Source organism: Petaurus breviceps, unplaced genomic scaffold (assembly GCF_028583685.1).
Source record: "Petaurus breviceps papuanus isolate PSGF00001 unplaced genomic scaffold, PetGlider_PUasm1.0 90823, whole genome shotgun sequence".
NCBI lineage: Eukaryota > Metazoa > Chordata > Mammalia > Diprotodontia > Petauridae > Petaurus > Petaurus breviceps.
The window spans coordinates 4,719,566-4,738,375 of NW_027187352.1; the positions used below are offsets into that span (position 1 = coordinate 4,719,566).

Here is an 18,810-nt window from a genome sequence, read left to right on the forward strand (position 1 = left end):
GCAACTAACACCTGTGCTTTCATTCCACAGAGCTCCAGAGTTCCCTTGCTGTGCAGCAGAGCTCACATCCCCTTGATGACTGGGCCATGGAGCTCAATGCCTCCTCCCCTTTGACCCAGAAAATGGCCTAAGGCAGTGGTTCTTAATCTGGGGTCTGTGAACTTAAAAAAAAAAATTTTTTTTGATAACTGTATCTCAATGTAATTGGTTTTCTTTGAAATCCTATGTATTTTATTCTATGCAATTAAAAACATGATTATAAGAAGGGTCCACAGGCTTCCCCAGATTGCCCACAGGGATCCAGGACACAAAATGATTAAGAACCCTTGGCTTACAGACTAAAGGAAACCCTGAAAGGAGATGGGATGGGGAAACTGAGGCAGCCTTCTCCTCTTTTGGGGATCTAAAGGAGTCGTCAGTTGGGACACTAATTGACAAAAATCAGTGCCTTTTCCTTTTTTACCTTCTTCTGGGCTCGGGTCCTGTCCTTATTCTCACCTTAGCCCCCCAGCCCTGCTGAGGGCAGTTATCTTATCCAAGGGGGCTATGAGGCCAAAGGAAAGGAGGAAAGAGAAGGAGGGGAGGGAGCAGAGAAGTAGTCTAGACTCCCAGAACTGGAAGGATAATCTTAAGATATCATTTAGTCCAACCTCCTGATTTTACATCTGGGGAAAATGAAATTCCCAAGAAGAGAAGTGATCTGTCCAAGGGCATACAAGTCAGGGACCGACTGAGTTGAGTAAGATCAGTTTCTAGGGCTCTTTCTACTATACTAGGGGAGAAATGGAAAGAAAAGGGTAGAGTATATAGGAAGGAGAAGTGAGAAAGATGGAGGGAGAAGAGGGACAGGAGGAAAAGGTAAGAAAGGAAGAAGGGAGAATAGGAGAGGAGGAGGGGTAGAGGAGGGAAGCAAGGGCAAGGTGGGAGAAAGGAAAAGAGGAGAAATGAAGGAAGAAGGAAGAGAAGGGAATGAGGGATGGGAAGGACAGAGGATAAGTGGGGACAGGAAGGTGAAGTAGGGGAGGAAAGAAAGGCATCAGCAGAATTACCTGATTAAGTGATAGCTGAGAGAGGCCCGAGTGCAGCAGAAGAGAAGAGAGGAGGGACAGGCACAATGGTCAGAGAAGTCAGGGGATGCTGGGGCCCACGCCCTGGGCCTCCGAGGGGTTTCTTCCCCCCACTCCACCCAATGGGCTCTCTGCTCTCTCCCCGGCCAGCCTCCATCTCCCCAGTGCCTCCTGAACTTCCCGGAGGTACAGTCTATAAGAAGGCGCAGCCTTGCGCTTCTTGTCCAGTGTGGGGGAAAAGACAACCTTTCATGGGGTGGAGGGGAGGCAGCATCTCCCCCGACAGCTTCTGGGACAGGGACGTGATGGGGGTAAAAAGAACCTTCAAGAGGCCACCAGAACTGGGGCCTGATCACTGGGATCTCGGTCAGGTTACTTTCCCACTTGACAAAAGTACTGATTCCTGTCTGGGTCAACCCCACACAGGTGTTGGAGGAGGCACATGGGATAATGGATGGGTCAAGCAGCCCCTACAACCCTCTGGTCAAGGGCAACCTTGATAATATAACAATGTTAATGATACTGATAACCACAATAATACTTATGATGACCACAGTAATGATGAAAATAATAATGGCTAACATTTATACAGCCCTACTATGTGCCAGGCACTGTACTAAGCACTTTACAGATCCTTACAACAACCCTGGGAGGCAGGTGCTATTATTGCCCCCATTTTACAGATGAGGAAATTGAGGCAGGCAATTAAGTGACTCGTCCAAGTTTTTGCAAATGATTCTCTGCAGCTGAATGCACATTCCCAGTCACACAACTGACTGAAAGGTAGGAAATTTAGGATCCTCCTTTGAGAATAAAAATGCCAAATGCAACCTTAAAGGCTTTCTTTGAACAAGGAGTCTCTCAGGGATACGTTCAAGTTATATAATTGTTTCTTGAAAAAATTAACTGCAGAGATGACTCTGTTCCCTCACTGGAATATAAGCTTCTCGAGGGCAAAGGTGGTCTGACCCTTATATCTGTACCCCTGCCATCTAGCATAGTGCTTGGCAAACACAGTAGGTGCTTAACAGACAAGATAAAGCTCTCTGAAAACAGAAAAGGGCCTTGTAAATAGTAAAAGCCTTGGCAAATTGTTAATTACAAACTATAAATCACCTTAAAATTATAAAAGACATTATAAACAATTAAACCCCTAAAAGGAATTAGAAACAGCAAAAATCAGAGCTGATATTTCTGTGACGGCTTGCAAAAACTTCACCTATTAATTTCATCTGAGCCTCCCAACAATGCTGTGAAGCATGTACTTCAAGTATTATCATTCCCTATCCATTCGTGTTGGGGGCAGGATGCTAACCCAGGTTTTCCTCACTCCCAAGTCCATTATAAGACATTATATCAAGAGCTCCCTATGGATTACAAAGAGCTTTTAAAATATATGGAGTTTTAAAAACTGAGGCACAGGTAAAAATGTGATTATTCTCTCTAGATAAAGTGCCTGGATTCTCTCAAGCATTCTATCACACTCACCTCTGGGAGGAAGGGGCTGAACAAGGACTGACAGGTCAGTTTTGTAGAAGAGGGACTCAGAGATGGAAAGTGACTTGTTTAAGGTCACATGTAAGAGAGTTACAGAACTAGGATTTTCTATTTTTTTTTCTATTTACATGTAAAAACAATTTAGATTTGAAACGTGGTCTCCTGATGCTTGGTCCCCAGCTCTCATTTCAGCCCACTAACCTTGCCAGAGCTGAGCAACTGCGGAGTCTTTTTGACCTCAGGTTTGTCCTCCTATACATTGAGTTTGGCTCAGGGGTTTTAGCCTCTGGCCAAAGGGGAAAAGGAGAAAACTCCTGGGCTCAAAGGATTTAGAACTAGAATAAGCCTTAGAGAATTATCTAGACCAGAGGTACCAAATGCCTGATGCTTACCCAACTAGATTAAAATGTCATTGGGGAAAAGTTTAACAAGATAACAATACAACACAAAATTAAATTAAACAATAAATTAATATGCACACATTTCTATTTGAGTTTGACACCTCTGATCTGAACCAATCTCCTCATTTTAAAAAGAAGAAGTCAAAGCTCAGACAAAAGAAATGATCAGTCTAAGGTCCCTTATATAACCACAATGGGCAAAAAAAAAAAAAAAAGGCACACCTGAAAGCATCTTGGGATGAGGCCCTCAGACCACAAAGAGCTTGGGACAATATCCTGAGGGTAAGGTTGTTAATCCTGGTCTGGCAGGACCTGGGCCTGGGGTACAGCTGTAGGAGGGCAGCCAACATTACTTACTTCTGAAGTACGAAAATGCCCACGATGAGTGTGAAGGAGACAAGGTCAGCCGTGATCCAGATGAGACAGTACTCGTCCGGGGCCTGGAAAACAATTGGACACCCGAAAGGGCTCAGTGGTCAGAAGGAGACTCTGAAACAGGAACAACCTCACAGTCTTCCCTCAGAGGTCCCTGGGCCTTTTTCTTAAGATGGGGAAATGCCCAGAGACATCAGAGGGAGGCACGTGCCTGGGGCCAGGTTCTGGGTGCTGTGAGTGTCAATTCAATTCAATAAATATTTTATTAAATGCCTACTATGTGCCACACACTGTGTTAAATGCTGGAGATATAAAAAAAGGCAAAAGACAGTCTTTGCCCTCAAGGAACTCATGATCTAATGGGGAGATTCAACATGCAAACACATATAAACAAAGCAAGCTATAGATAGGATAAATGGAAAATAATTAACAGAGGGAAGGCCCTGGAATTAATAGGGGTTGGAGAAGGCTTTCTGTAGGAGGTAGGATTTTAGCTGGGACTTAAAGGAAGCCAGGGTGGGTCAGAAGTTGGAGAGGAGTATGGAAATGTTCTGCATGACTATACATGTATAACCCATAGTGAAATGTTTGTCATCTCGGGGAGAGAAGAAGGGAGGGAATTGAGAACTAAAAGTTTCAAAAATGAATGTTTAAAAAAACTTGTTTTTACATGTAAGGGGTAAAATTAAATACTAAAAAAAAAAAAGTTGGAGAGGAGGGGTATGCCAGGCATGGGGTACAACCAGAGAAAATGTCCAGAGAGACATAGTGTCTTGTTTCTGGAACAGCCAGGAGGCCAGTGTCACTGAAGTGAAGAGTATGTGTTGGGTGGGAAGGTGTGGGAAGACTTTCCAGTCAGGAGGGGGCTAGGTTATGGGGGGACTTTGAACCTCTGCTCTGACATATACTGGCTGGGTGACCCTGGAGAAGTCACCTTGAGCTCCCTGAGCCCTCCGTTTCCTCATTTGTAAAAATAAGCTTAATAACATTTTGCTCCCATCTCACGGGGTTGTTGGGGAGAACTGTGCTTAGTAAACCTTAAATGTTATAAACATGAGAGACACAAACACAGGAAATTCTCACCTTAGTATCTGGGAACGTAAAAAAAACAACCCTATTTTGAGAACTATTACTTGACAATTGGTTTCCTTTGTAATTCTATGTATTTTCTAATTTAAAAATATGATTCTGAGAAGGGGCCCACAGGTTCCTCCCCACTGCCTGCCATATATACCCTGGACCAGGAGGTGAATTTGATCCTGCACTTTAAGGTCTGTCCACATACACTAAGTCACTTGTTCCTTACAATAGCCTCATGAGGTAGGGAATGCACAGATTATCTCCCTTTACAGGTCACAAGATCACAGGCTTAGAGCTGGAAAGTATCTTATAGAGTCTAACACTCTCCTTCTATAGATGAGGAAACTGAAGCACAGAACAGGTAAAGTGACTGGCCCAGGGTCACACAGCTGGTAAGTATCTGAAATGGGATTCAAACAGAGGCCTTCCTGACTCCAAGTCAAGTGTTCTATTTACTCATATCATTGCCCAGGATCACATAGCTAAAAAGTGTCTAAGGAAGAATTTGAATTCCAAGTAAAACATTCTATTTACCAAACCACTGCCCAGGGTCACACAGCTAGCAAAGTCTGCAGTGAGATTTGAACCCAGGTTTTTGTTTTGTTTTTTTGCTTTTTGGAGGAGGGAAGGCAGGGCAATTGGGGTTAAGTGACTTGCCCAAGGCCACACAGCTAGTAAGTGTTAAGTGTCTGAAGCTGGATTTGAACTTGGGTCCTCCTGACTCCAGGGCCGGTGCTCTAGTCACTGTACCACCTAGCCACCCCTGAACCCAGGTTTTCTTGACTTCCAGTCCAGCACTTTTTTCACCACATTACACTCCTCCTTATCACCATAATGGCAGCACAATTTGGCTAAAAGCAGGCTGTTTGGAATGATCTCAGATACTATTTCTGTGCAGCCTTGGGCAATCCCCTAACCTCTACAGGTCTCCTCACCTCCCTTCCAGCTCTAAGGACTCTGTTTCCTCACTTGTAAAACAAAGGGATTAGATCAGATGGCCTCTGAGGACCCTTCAAGCTCTAAGTATATGATTCTATGGTAATATAGGGATGCTTCACTAGTAACCTTCCTTGATGTCTTTTGATGGTACAAATAGGGCTTGGGCTCTCAAAGGTCCTACCAAGTTGGAAAGTTTTTAAGCCCAGGGACGGACTCAGCATTTGACCTCCTAGCTAAGGTCCAAGAAGCTCATCGCCATGATCATCAATTTTTTAGCCACAGCAACTCACTGAAACCATAGACTGAGAGAGTTTGGGGGAGGGGAGCTGTTCTGGTGACCCAAACCACCTGATGAAATTACTAATCATTTAAGTATGGGAAGATGGGAGTGTGTATGAATCCGTGGGATAAAGTGTCTTCAGGTAGAACATGAAAATCAGGCAGTGGTAGAATATCATTACCCTGTAAGAAGTGATGAATATGAAGACTTCAGAGAAACATAGGAAGACTTACATGAACTGACACAGAATGAAGTAAGCAGGACCAGGAAAGGACAGGCACAACCACAGCAATGTAAATAGAAACAACAATAAAACTAAACAATTTGCATGACCAAATATGGTCCTAGAGAAGAAACAAAAAATCAAACTCTATTTCTTATTTGTGGAGTTGGAGGAATGATGGATGTGCAACATGGCGTCGTCCATTGTTAGACTTGGTTGACACATGTGCTGGTTTTACCGAAGTGCCTTTTTTTCCTCCTCTTTCTTTACATTTTTATTCTATGTTAATGTGTGGCATATGTAACTGGGGAGGTCAGTGTTTGTGGAGTTTGTCTCTCAGTCTGGAGTGGGCTTGTGCTGTATCTTGGCACTATGTATGTATGTGTAGGGACAGCTATGCATCTGGAACGTTCTCCCTCTAAACAACTGACTTTCAGAATCCCAGGCTTCCTTTACACTTGGCTGAAGCACCACCGCCTTCTAAAGGTCTTTCCTGGATCCTACCCCCTATTCCACCTCCCACCCGAAGCTGCCAGGGACATTTCCTACAAGATCCCTTCCATCTACCATGTATTTCTTGCATGTTGTGCTTTATACATGTTTCATCCATTAAAATGAAAACTCCTTGAAGCAGAGGCTGTTTTTGCCTTTTAAAAAATCCCCCTAGGGGAGGACCCACATATACAAAAATATTTGTAGCAGCTCTTTTTGTGGTGGCAAAGAATTGGAAATCAAGGGGATGCCCATCAATTGGGGAATGGCTAAACAAGTTGCATATGAATATAATGAAATACTATTGTACTATAAGAAATGAGGAGCAGGGGCAGCTAGGTGGTGCAGTGAGTAGAGCACCAGCCCTGGAGTCAGGAGGACCTGAGTTCAAATCCCGTCTCAGACACTTGACACACTTACTAGCCGTGTGACCTTGGGCAAGTCACTTAGCCCCAATTGCCCTGCCCTCTCCCCTCCGAAAAGCAAAGAAAAAAAAAGAGGAGCAGACAGACTTCATATTAACCTGGAGAGACTTATATAAACTGATGCTGTGAGGGGGGCAGCACCAGGTGAACTTTGTACACAATTACAGACACATCCTATCTGTGATGACTAACTGATTTAAACTGGGCTCCTCTCAGCAATACAAGGTTAGAAGACAACTCCAAAAGACTCATGATGGAAAGGGCTAGCCACATCCAGAGACAGAACTACAGAGTCTGAATGCAGACTGAAGCAAACTGCTTGCTCTCTCTCGTTTTTTGTTTTATTTCTTCTTTCTCATTGTTCACTCTATGGGTTATAACCCTTCTTTACAACTTGATGTGAAGGTATTTGTAGAACTTATATTGGATTACATGCCGCCATGGGGGGAGGGGGAGGAAATTTGGAACTCAAGGGATTGTGGAATTGAATGTTGTAAATTAAAAGTAAAAAAATAAATTTTAAAAAATCCCCCTAGTCTTTAGTACTGCATCTGACATGTAATAAGTATTTAATAAGTGCTTATGAACTGATTGTCTCTACTCTCACAGGGGGTCAACAAATGTTTCTAAACAGAAGTGGGAAGTACCGTGTTTCCCTGATAATAAGACCTATGCCGAAAATAAGCCCTCCCCTTACTGTGTAAGATTCCTCTAAAATAAGTCCTCCCCTGAAAATAAGCCCTATTGAGATTGCTATTGTAGTGAAGGTGATCCCCTGCGCTACACGCTACATTACGGTACCCTCTGTATGCACCCCCCCTCCCCCCGGGTGAAATGCACGCCGCGCTCCGAGCTGCATCCAATCAGAGCTGCAGCAGTGAGCCCGTCATCCTGTTCTTCCCCAGTGATTTGCTTGCTGGCGCCATTGAGAGCAGTGCCGCGGAGGAGAGCTGTTTATTAAAATTGCTGTCAATGTTCATTAAAATAAGCCCTCCCCTGAAAATAAGCCCTTTGGTGTTTTTCTGTCCAAAAAAATTAATAAGACAGTGTCTTATTATTGGGGAAACACAGTACATGTATTTTATTTCCCCCTCTGTATGTATGTGTTCCCCTTTATTTCTCTTTCTCTTTATGTTTACTTGTCTCTTTCTAACTTTTTCCTTGGTCTATCTGCTTTTTATCACTCTTCATTCCCTTCCACCTACCTCCCAGGGTTGTTGTGAGGCTCAAATGAAATACAAGGTGTCCCTAAAGTCTGGACACATAGGAAATCTCATTAATAACTATGCATATTTTCAAGAAATGAAATGAATGAAATTTTCAACAACATTTTATTTAATTAGCATAAATGAAATATCATTGGAAGACATAGGAGACACATAGGAAATATCACTAATTAATTAAATTAATCTCATTAATATGGAAAATAGTCCCCAACAGCTAATGAAAGCTTTTATTCCATATGAAGTTGTCATGGCTAAAATTTATGCTATTTAAATAAAATGCTGCTGAAAATTTCATTCATTTCATGTCTTGAAAATATGCATAGTTATTAATGAGATTTCCTATGTGCCCAGACTTTAGGGACATCCTGCAATAATTGTAAAAGTGCTTAGCACAGTGCCTGACACACAGGAAGCAAGATATAAATGCTATTGCTCTTCTTTTCCCTCTTCCAATTTATTTAGATATAATTTGGAACAGAAGTACTATATTAGGAATCTTTTTCATAACCAATGAAAAACATTTTATATTCCTGGTCATTAATTTTTAAAGCAGTGAGTTTAACCTTTTATTTCAGAAATACTGTTTTAGGAATCTTTTTTTGCGAACATTGCATAACATTTTATGTTGAAGGTCATTGATTTTTAAATTGGTCAGTTTAACCTTTTATTTCTTTCTCTTAAGAGAAGAAAAAAAATCCGAAAAAGGCCACACAAGTTTGCCTTTTGTTTTCATGTGGCCCTATGAAGACTTCAGAAAAAGTCACCATTCAAGTGAATTTAGACCCTGATTTTTGGAGATTTCAAGCAGAAGGTGGGCAGAGGGAAGATGATGAATGATGAAAAGCATGTAGGAAAATATAGTTCTGGTATAAGACATGATAGAGACCAAAGGTATGTAGATCACTCAGGAACATATGTTACTCAAGAACTGGAAGATACTGGACACTGTGGGCACTGAACAAAATGGAAAAAAAAAAGAAACTGTTTATATCCAAACAGACAAGAAATGATTGGCTATTGATGTGGGAGCAATATCAACAAAGACCAAAATCAATACCCAATTTGAAGACACATTAATGAAGATAAGAGACACACACATAGAACTGCGACAGCTTGGACCTGACTGATCTTGCAGCCACTAATGCTGGAAAATAGGAAAGTAAGAGGCAAAGCTATTGACCCTGATTTATCATCATTTCACACAAAAGCCAAACTAGCATAAACAAGGAAGTCAAATGGGCCCAGAAACCATCTTATCTGGACAATGATCAACCATTTTGCTAAGAGAGATGGCTGGCAAGGTCAACACCAGTTTAGAGGACTAATTCATTTGCAAAATACTAGAGAGGAGATGGTTGGATGATTGTAAGCTTCAAAAATAAAAATACCTTTTAGCGCTAAATCTATGATCTTGTGTGTGACCTTAGACAAATTATTTTTTCTCTCTGGGGCTCAGTTTCATTATCTGTAAAATGGGGGGTTTGAATTAGATGCCTCTAATGTCCCTTCTGGTTCTATATCTTTGACCCTCTGGTCCTTTTATTGAGAAGCAGCTTAGTGTAGTGGAAAGAATGTTGGACTTGGGGCGTCAGGAGACCTGGTTTTTGTATCTTGGCTCTGGGACCTACTAGCTGTGCAATCCTGGATAAGTTTCCTCATCTGTAAAATGAGGATGATAACAGATGCGCCACTTCCCTTGTGGGGTTGCTGTGAATGCAGTACTTTGTAAACCTTTAATGTACCAGAGAAATGAGAATCATGATGATGAGAATATACAAGGACGGGGCCTCAGAAACAGGCCTCAGTCAGTATGCACAGAGGGACAGGCAGACACATATCAGTCATGTCACATATTAGACTTGACATACAAGCTCCATGGATCACTTGACCTCTCCATCATGCCCCTTCTGTATGAATAAGCATTTATTTCTGATCTCATTTGTCACACTTGTTGAATCCATCCATATTTAAAGTTACAAAAATTAGATTTGAGTTTTCTTCTGGGTGTCTTCTAAGTATTTTTCCTCTAAATTGAATTTGAAGTCCAATCTCTCACCTATGACACTTGTATAACTCTGGCCAAGTCTCTCAAAATCTCAGTGCCCCCAAGAAAATTCCCTAAGACTCTAAGTTGTTGGATTTCCACTGGTAGAGGGATTACACAGATAAAATCACAGATTTAGAGAAAGAAAAGACTTTTTTTACATCTACAGGGGAAGTAGAGACTTCAGAAAGGGGAACGGGGTTCCTTCCCTTACTTCCAATCTCCTATATGTGTTGGCTTATTAGAGTTTTTAAGCTCCTTGAGGGCCTGTCTTGGATTTTGTGTTGTGCTTAGCTCAGTAAGTGTCTAATAAATGTCTTTTAATTTTTTTCTCTGTCACCTGTGCTGGGGCTTACCATGATCCAGACAGGGGAAGGCACCTTGGACAGGGTGTGGGAGTTGTCAGATGTGACGGACTGGACACCTGAGCACCACAAGAGGGAGAAGAGCCAGGGCTCATTGACAGTGTACAGGTTCACACTCAGGTTCCACGCAGAGCAGTCCCTAAGCAGGAGAGCAGAGAAGAGTGAAAAAAGAACACGTGAGCACCTTTGAAGTCTGACCTCCCAGAACCAACCAGAGAACCACAGTCATGGATGCTATCGAGCTGAAAGAGCTCTTAAGAAAGGGGAGGGGATATGTGTGAGTTAGTGGCAGAGTTGGGACTCAAGTTTAATTCCTAACTCATCATCCTGTATTTCTTTCTCTTATGTCATGGTCTAGGGATGCCCCTTCTCCCCAATTAAACTGTAACCTTTACAGTTTAAAGGACAGCAATACAATAATAAAGTGATGAGCTTCCCCACTCTGTCTGGGGACTCTCTGGAGCCAGGGGGAGGGGGAAAACACTGGAAGGAAGGTGTGGCTGTACCTGATGTCCTGGCTGGAGACCTGAGTATAGCGTAGGTTTAGTTTCTGAATGTGCCCACGTCGCAGACTGGCAATTGTCTCTTTGATGTCTGAGGTCTGCTGGAAGCCCGGGGCTACTTTCTCTACCAATGGCCTTTGTCTGCTGGGCAGCCACATAACCTGGGATGGAGTAGAGTGGGGATGGGAGGAGAGGAAGAAAGGACCTGAGGTCAAGGCTCAGTCTGGGATTGGGATGTGAGATCAATCTAACTTTCCAGTCAGGTTTTTTTTTTTTCTCCCAATCTCCACCTTAACACACGGAGCCAAAGTGAGAGTCCAGCAGCTCAGGCCACAAGAGAAACTGGGGTGGGGGTGGGGTCTCTAGTTGAAATCTCTTCCCTCCCATCTCCTGTAATCCAGGAGAAAGGACACCTGGAAAATGGACAGATAGCTCTAATACAAGGCAGAATGTGGCTAGTGAATGGTAGTGGTCCATGAAATTCAAAGACTGAAGGCACACTTTTAGTCAGAATTCAGTGAAGGCTTCCTGATACCTGAGCTGGTACTTGAAGGAAGAGGAGGTTTTTGGTGGGTAAGGAGACCAAACACGGAGGAGAACACGAACCACAGCAGAAGTAGGAGAGGGTTTTTATTTTCTCTCCTTGTCAGCCCAGGAGTTAGCTAAGGCAAGGACAGAACTCCAAAAGGTTTATGAGTTCACATGCCAAGCTCATTGAGAATGTAGACATGGATGCAGAACAGCCCACTTGGGTTCCAAGAGGCCAGGGACCTGCCCATAGACCATGGAGGGCTTACCAGGTGTTGTGGGTGGCCAGAGCGGAGGATAGCATCCAAAGTGATATTGAAGAAGGTGCCCCTATGAGGGTGGTCATGGGGCAGGTCCCAAAGGTTGAGCAGCAGGGTCATGTTCCCTTTGGCCAGTTCCAAGAGGTCAGTCAATTTGCAGATGGACTGGTTCTGTGCTTCCCTGTAGTCGGAGGCTGACAGTGAGTGCACGGTCCAGAAGGGGTCAGTCTGTATGCACAGAAGGTCTACATGTCAGTCCTGTCACATATCAGACCTGACACACAAGCTCCATGGGTCATCTGACCTTTCCATCACACCCCTTCCAAATAAACAAAATTAAAATAAACAAAATAACATCACACCCCTTCCAAATAAACAAAAATAAAACAAAAAAAATTTATTTTTAAATTTAATTTGTCACTCTTGCTGAATCCATTCACATTCAAAGTCATGATTTATGTTTTCTTCCATTTGTGTTCATTTAAGGATGGTGCCCAGGCCCCCCCACCCCCACCCCTTTGCCCATTTTCAACTTCCTTTTATGTATTATATATTATCTTCCTCCATTAGACTGTAAGCTCTCTGAGGGCAGGAAGTATCTCTTTATTCCCAGTGTTTAGCACAAGGCCTGGGACACAGCAGGTACTTAATAAATGTTTACTGCTGACTGACTGCTCTTTCCAGGCTCCCCTCTTTCACCCCCACTTCTCAGGCTGGTCCCACTGGAAATACAGACACACCTTGAGGAACCATTCTCCCGAGTTAAGGTGCTTCAGGTCAGTCCAGTTGAACATGGAGGCAGGCCGTCGGGCAAGCTCTGGGAGGGCTTCATCCACATTGGTTGTGCGGCGTAGGGTAGTGTCGTGCATGAGGAATGGAACACCATCCAGGCTGCCAGGAGAGGGGTAGTACATTAGCTCGGGGCCTTGTCCCAGTGCTAGTGGGACCAGAGCTCCAGGGAGCCCACTGTGCCCCAGGGGGAGGCGGCAAATATTGTCTGAGCCATGCAGATTCTACCCTATCCTAGGCCCTTAAAGGTGGCTCATTCTTTTTTTTTTTTTTTTTAAGCAATCGGGGTTAAGTAACTTGCTCAAGGTTACACAGCCAGTTATTTCTGGGTGTGGTACTAAGTATCAGAGCCTGGATTCGATCTCCAGGTCATCCCAACTCTGGGGCCGGTGCTCTTACTCACTGTGCTACCTGGCCGCCCCAAGATGGCTCATTCTTGATTGCCTGTGTAGACTGCATACTGTCCACTCCCAAGCTATGCTTGTGGTCAAGATGGAGACATGTGGATCAGGTCAATGGTATCGAACTCTAATAGAAAGCTGGGGGTGGGGGTGGAACAGGACTATTAAACCATATATAACCACCCTTCTGGCAGTATACTGACTTAGAAAATCACATATTAAGATTATCTATGTTCTACTTATTTTTATTTTATTATTTCCCAATTGCATTTTAATAATTTAATTTTAATTTAAAACTTTAATTACATTGCAAATGTGGTTTGGGCTTCACTGGGGAGGGTTGCTGGCTGGCCCCATGTGTTTGACACTTCTGGGTTAGATGATATTCAGAACTGGCTGGATGGACAGCTCCAAAAAGTGGTCATTAATGGTTTTAGGTCAACTTGAGAGGAGGCTCAGACATTGACCTTGTGTTATTCAACATTTTAATCAGTGAAGTACTTATCAAATTTGAAGATGGCATAAAGTTAAGAGGAAGAGCTAGCAAGTAGAATGAATCAGTTTCCAAAGCCATCTTGATAGGCTAGAAGGTTGGGTCAAACAATAAATTTATTAAAATTAAATAAGTTTATTAAGAATCAATAGAAAAGCCTGATACTTGGGTTAAGAAATATCAACTTCACAAGTAGAAGGTGGGACAGGTATGAATAGAAGAGAGATGGTGGTCCTATGGAACTCTGCCATGGTTGGGCTATAGTGGAATATTAGGATTAGTTCCAGGTGTCATATTTAGGAAGGGCACTGACAAGTTAGTCAGAAAATGTCTAGGGTTAGGGGCAGAATGACTAAGGGTCTTGAGTTTAGGCTATGTAAAAATGAGGCAAAGGAATTGGGGATGTTTATAGAAGAGATAAGACTTTGGCATGGGGAGGTCTGTATGTAGGGGGAGGGTGGTTGTTAATTCCAAGTATTTAAAGAGCTGTCACTGGAACAGGGACTAGATTTCTTGTTTAGCTCTAAAGGACAGAACCAGGAACAACTGCTATAAATTACAGGGAGGTGACTTTATAGACTTGATGTAAGGGGAAACTTCCCAATAATTGGAGCTATCCAAAGGTAGGGTGAACTGCTTTGGGATATAGCGGGCTCCCCTTCAAGGCCAGAGGTCTTGAAGCAAAGGTTGGATAACCACTTGCCAGAAAGGTTGTAAAGGGGATTAATGACCTGATATTAGCTCCTTCCAGCTCTGAGATTCTGTGATTATCTGCCTGTGGACTAATCTCTACCCATTTAAAATGATCTTTACATGAATAACCCACCACCTACTCTCAATTTTTATCTGAAATATCTTAATTACTACCCACTCTTGAATATCCACTAAATCATCCATGTACTTATCAGTGTATATACACTCTTAGGTCCCCATCATGAAGCCCACCCTGGAGATTATTGGTGCCAATAATGCTAGGCTGCATTTCCCTGGTTCTACCAGTCTTCATGCCTATGCCCTCCTGCTCCCATTACCTTGTGCTCAGAGAATGGAAGCCTGTCCCTCTAGCCCTCATAGGGATTGAGGGTTTATTAAATATAGGCTTCAAAGGGGGAAATGTGCCAAAGGAGTGAAATATTGGGAATAATGAACAGAGGAAGGTAGAATGGATCATCTCTCAGGTTCCTTGAAATTCTAAATTCTCTGATCTCATGATATGGGCTTTATCTGCTGAGTTAGGTCTATTTGTGCCCAGCTTTTCCTGGGCCTAATCAGAATTATTCTATGTACCCTGGGCTTTGATTAGCATCTTAGCCAATGGGTTCATCCATCCAGTTCTCTTCTCTGTGCCTTGATAATTAGCTAAGGCCACTCTTCCACTCCACTGCTGTCCCATGTCTCTCCAAATCCTCTGTTCCCTGGCTAAACTATTCTCACATTCATAGAATTCTGGTATCCAGAGATAGAAGGGACCTTACAATAATGAATGCTACAACAGAAAACTGAGAGTGGCATCAATGAAAAGTGATATTAGAACTGAGAACGTCAGAGCTGAAAGGGATTTTAGAACCGAGAATGTCAGAGCTGGAAGGCCCTTAGAACACAAAATGTCAGAAGTGGGAGGGATCTGTGTGAGTGTAGGTATATATATGGGGATTTGTGTATGTGTGTGAGTGTATGTATGGATGTGTATGTTTGTGTGTGGTAGACAGACCAAATAATTCCATTTTAGCTCTGTGACCAGGGGCAAGTCACTACCTCCTTGTGGACCTCAGCAAACTTCACTGACAAAATGAGAGGTAGGGCTAGGTTATCTTAAAAGTCCTTTCCATTTCTGTTTAGCATCTTAAAATCCTAACCCAATGTTGCCTCCAAAAGAAAATGCAATTCTAAGAATCTGATTTTGTGATTCTACAATTCAGGGAAGAGATGAAAAGCCAATCATCTGCTCAACTGACCTGATGGTCACATCAGCCTGGACCCCATAGAGCTTCTGCTCCCTGGCCTTCTGGAAGGACATCAATGTATGTTCCGGAGCCAGCTGGGAAGGAAGACACAAGAAGAGAATCATGAGGCCAGCCCCCGACAAAATCCAAAATGGCCCCTGCCCCCAAAGAGCTTATATTCTGTTGAAGGATACCACGAATAAATTTTTTTTTTAAGGGGTAAAGAATACTGACAATTCCACAGAGGAGGCGGCACCTCAGGAGCAGAGCTCTGAAGGAAAGTGGACAAGAGGTGGTGGGGCATTCCAGGCATGAGGGAGGAGGGAGGGTTTATATCAATGTATGGAGGAGGATATGAAATGTCAAGTCTAGAGCTAGAAGTCCAGTGTGGCTAGAACATAGAGTATGTGGAACAAGGTCTGAAAAGCATGGTGGAGCTAGGCCCCAGAGGGAATTAAATGCCAGCCTGAAGAGTTCGTATTTGGGAGGCAATAGGGACATCTAAAACTGTGAAAGACATTCTGGGATCCCGGGGTAAGGGAGGTATAAAAGTAAAAACTGAACCCTTATTCTGCTTGGGTCACTTTACTGGCTAAGTGACCTTGTTCAAGGGACTTCCTGTCTTTGGGCCTCAGTTTCCTCTTCTGCAAGAAACTAGAACTAGAACTGCAAGTTTCTAGATAGAACTAGAATTTCTAGTTAGTAGTAGAATTTCTAGTTTCTAGATAGGACTAGAACTGCAAGTTTCCTCTTCTGCAAGAAACTGAACTAGAGGGTCCCTAAGGGTCACTCCAACCGTGATGCTGTCAGGCTGGAAGACGCAATACTTGTCTTTCTCATGATGTCATTTGGATCTTGCGGGGACTTGAAATGTGCCATTACCCTGCTCTTTGTCTTCTCCCCACCCCAATTCAATTTAGTCAAACTCAGGCCCAAAGTTTGAGGGAATTAGAGGCAGTGGGATTCCTGAAAGAAAAATGGAGACAGAGATAGGGTGGGAAGAATGCGGCATCTGACCAGTAGGGAGAAAAGAACATCCTATCCCTTGAAGCTCCGAGAATGCCCTCTGGTAGTGATGAAAATGTCACCTCAACCCTTTATTACCCACCTGAGTTAGAAGAAACTGAGTCCCTCGAGATTGACAGGGAAAGCATTATTGTCCCTATTTTACAGACTAAGAAACTAAACCACCAGAGGCCAGGTTATAGATACATACTGTTAACCTGCTGACTACAATGTCTAAGCTATGGTTGTGAGGATTGATAAGTAGCTCAAAGGGAGATAGATACATTATAGAATGTTGTATTTGGAAGGGACTTTGAAGCACAGACTATCAGAGCCAGAAGGGACCTTAGAAGCTAGAATTCAGATCTGAGCTGGAATAGAATTATAACTGAATGTTTGAGCTGCAAGGTAATCTCAGAAACTGAAAACACAGAGTTGGAAGTGGTCATAGTATTTTTTCCCCTTTCTTTTTTATTATTTATTATGGGTTTTATAACAAAATAAGGTGTTTAAGACAGATGGTCTGTAAGGGCCTTTTCATTGACGATGCCATGGGAGGCTGGATCCTGGGTCCTTCTCCTGATGCCACTTTGATTCTGATGTGTGACCTGGAATGCATTACTCCCCTGCTTATGTTCTCCCCTCCTGGTTCAATTTGGCCAAACCCTGGCCTAAAGTGTGAGCGAATTAGAGGCAGTTTCTTTGAGAAGGGAAAGGAAATTTTTGGAAATGAATAGTGGAAGACTTCTAAACCTTACCAAATAGGCTTTCTCTTTGTAATTTTTCAATACTTCAAGGATATGTGACTTCACTGATGTGAGTCTTACACCAAAGCTGGTCATAATAGTTTCATGAATTTCTGTGACCAAAAAGTTCATCCCTCAGAGGCCAACTCTATGGAGGTAAACTTTTAGATACAGTCTTTCAGGGTTGGACACATGAGCTCACTTCAGCCATAACATAATCTTGTGAAGAAGGCAGTACAGAGATTATTAGTTCCATTTTACAGATGAGGAAATTATTATCTCAGAAAAATAAAGAGACTGGTTCAAGGGCAGTGGTCAAGGCAGGTTTAGAACCGAGGCCTCCTAACCACCTCCCAGTCTAAGGATTCCCCTTCCCATTATCCCATGTTTTCTCCCCATCCTTGAATCTATGCCTATTCTGATTCCCCTCCCCCAACAATGGTTTCCTGTGTTGGAGTCAGATTGAGAACTCCTCAGAGGCAGGCCCCCCATGTTGCTTTCTCCTCTCTTCCTTTAGGAATAAGGAAGTCAGTGTTCACCTTATGCCCTGCTCAGTCAAGTCCACATCTGGACTACTATATTCATTTCTGACCATTAATAGTTCACTGGATGGTGAAGGGCCTTGACCTTGCCATGCCATCCATGATCAGTGCAAGGAACTGAGGACTTTTAGTTGGAGGAGGGGATAAGATAGCTGCCTGTAAGTATCAGGAGAGAAATCAGACTTGTTTGATTTGGCCCCAGAAGACATAACTAGAGACAAAGGATGGAAGCTGCCAAGGGACCAATTTAGGATAAGCTTCCTAACAATCACAGCTGTCCATGAGTGGGGGGTAGGCCGCCCACAGAGGTCAATGCCTCCCCCACACCGGAGGTCTTCACACAAAGGCTGAACAATCGACCACAAGCAGAGAACATTGGAGGGATGTTTTTTCCAAGATGGGATGGACTGGATCCCCTCCTTCTGAAGCCTTTTTCTAGTCCCGAGATTCTGTGACTCTGCACCAAGCACTGGGCTGGGCACATAGGGGTGCATTTTCAGTGTGGGATGAGGTGGGACAGTAAATGTCCACTGAATGAAGTTCATTATAAATGGGAAGGACTTAGGAGGCATCACTGGCCTCCTAAGTCCTGGGATCCAGAATCACAAAAGGAAACGTCTCTGAGAAACAATCATGATTGTGCCGGAACAGGGCCTGCAGCTCTGACACCCAGAGAAGGGGGAAGGGAAAGACAGTGCCAAGTCCCAGCTCTGACAGTCCCTTCCTGGGCAACCTCGGGGAAATCACTTCTAGCTCCATACCAATATGATCCTAAGGTGGTGCTGGCCTTCAGAGGTTCTAGGCCTTCTTTGTGGCATGCAGCCCTTGGGCAGTCTGGAGAAGCCATTGGAACTCTTTACAGAATGATAGTTATTAAGGCAGAAAATACATGGGAATAGGGAAGAGGTAAGGAAAAGTGGAGAATAAGCATTATATAGCACCAACTATGGCCCACGTGCTTTAAAACAAACAAATATTATTTCCTTTGATTCTCACAACAACCCTGGGATATAAGTGCTGGTATTATTCCCATTTTACAGTTGAGAAAACTGAGGCAAACAAGGTTAAGTGACTTGTCGAGGGTTATAAAGCTAATAGGTGTCCGAGGTCATATTTGAACTCAATTCTTCCTGACTCCAGGCCCAGTGCTCTAACCATTATGACACCTACCTGCTTCTACAATACA

At 43.2% G+C, this 18,810-nt stretch overlaps 1 protein-coding gene across 3 annotated transcripts in view; it reads right to left on the minus strand.

Annotated features, from left to right (window-relative positions):
* GDPD5 (glycerophosphodiester phosphodiesterase domain containing 5) overlaps positions 1-18,810 on the minus strand; it is a 172,713-nt gene that overhangs the window by 11,528 nt on the left and 142,375 nt on the right. For 2 of the 3 annotated variants that reach the window (XM_069070862.1, XM_069070861.1), the window contains 7 exons: positions 15,344-15,426; positions 12,446-12,596; positions 11,715-11,933; positions 10,921-11,078; positions 10,406-10,553; positions 3,323-3,405; positions 1,050-1,064 (listed from right to left, as the gene is read on the minus strand). In XM_069070862.1, coding sequence (XP_068926963.1) covers positions 1,050-1,064; positions 3,323-3,405; positions 10,406-10,553; positions 10,921-11,078; positions 11,715-11,933; positions 12,446-12,596; positions 15,344-15,426 — 857 coding nt within the window. The remainder of the gene's footprint in view (positions 1-1,049; positions 1,065-3,322; positions 3,406-10,405; positions 10,554-10,920; positions 11,079-11,714; positions 11,934-12,445; positions 12,597-15,343; positions 15,427-18,810) is intronic. The other variant, XM_069070863.1, reaches the window with a different exon arrangement.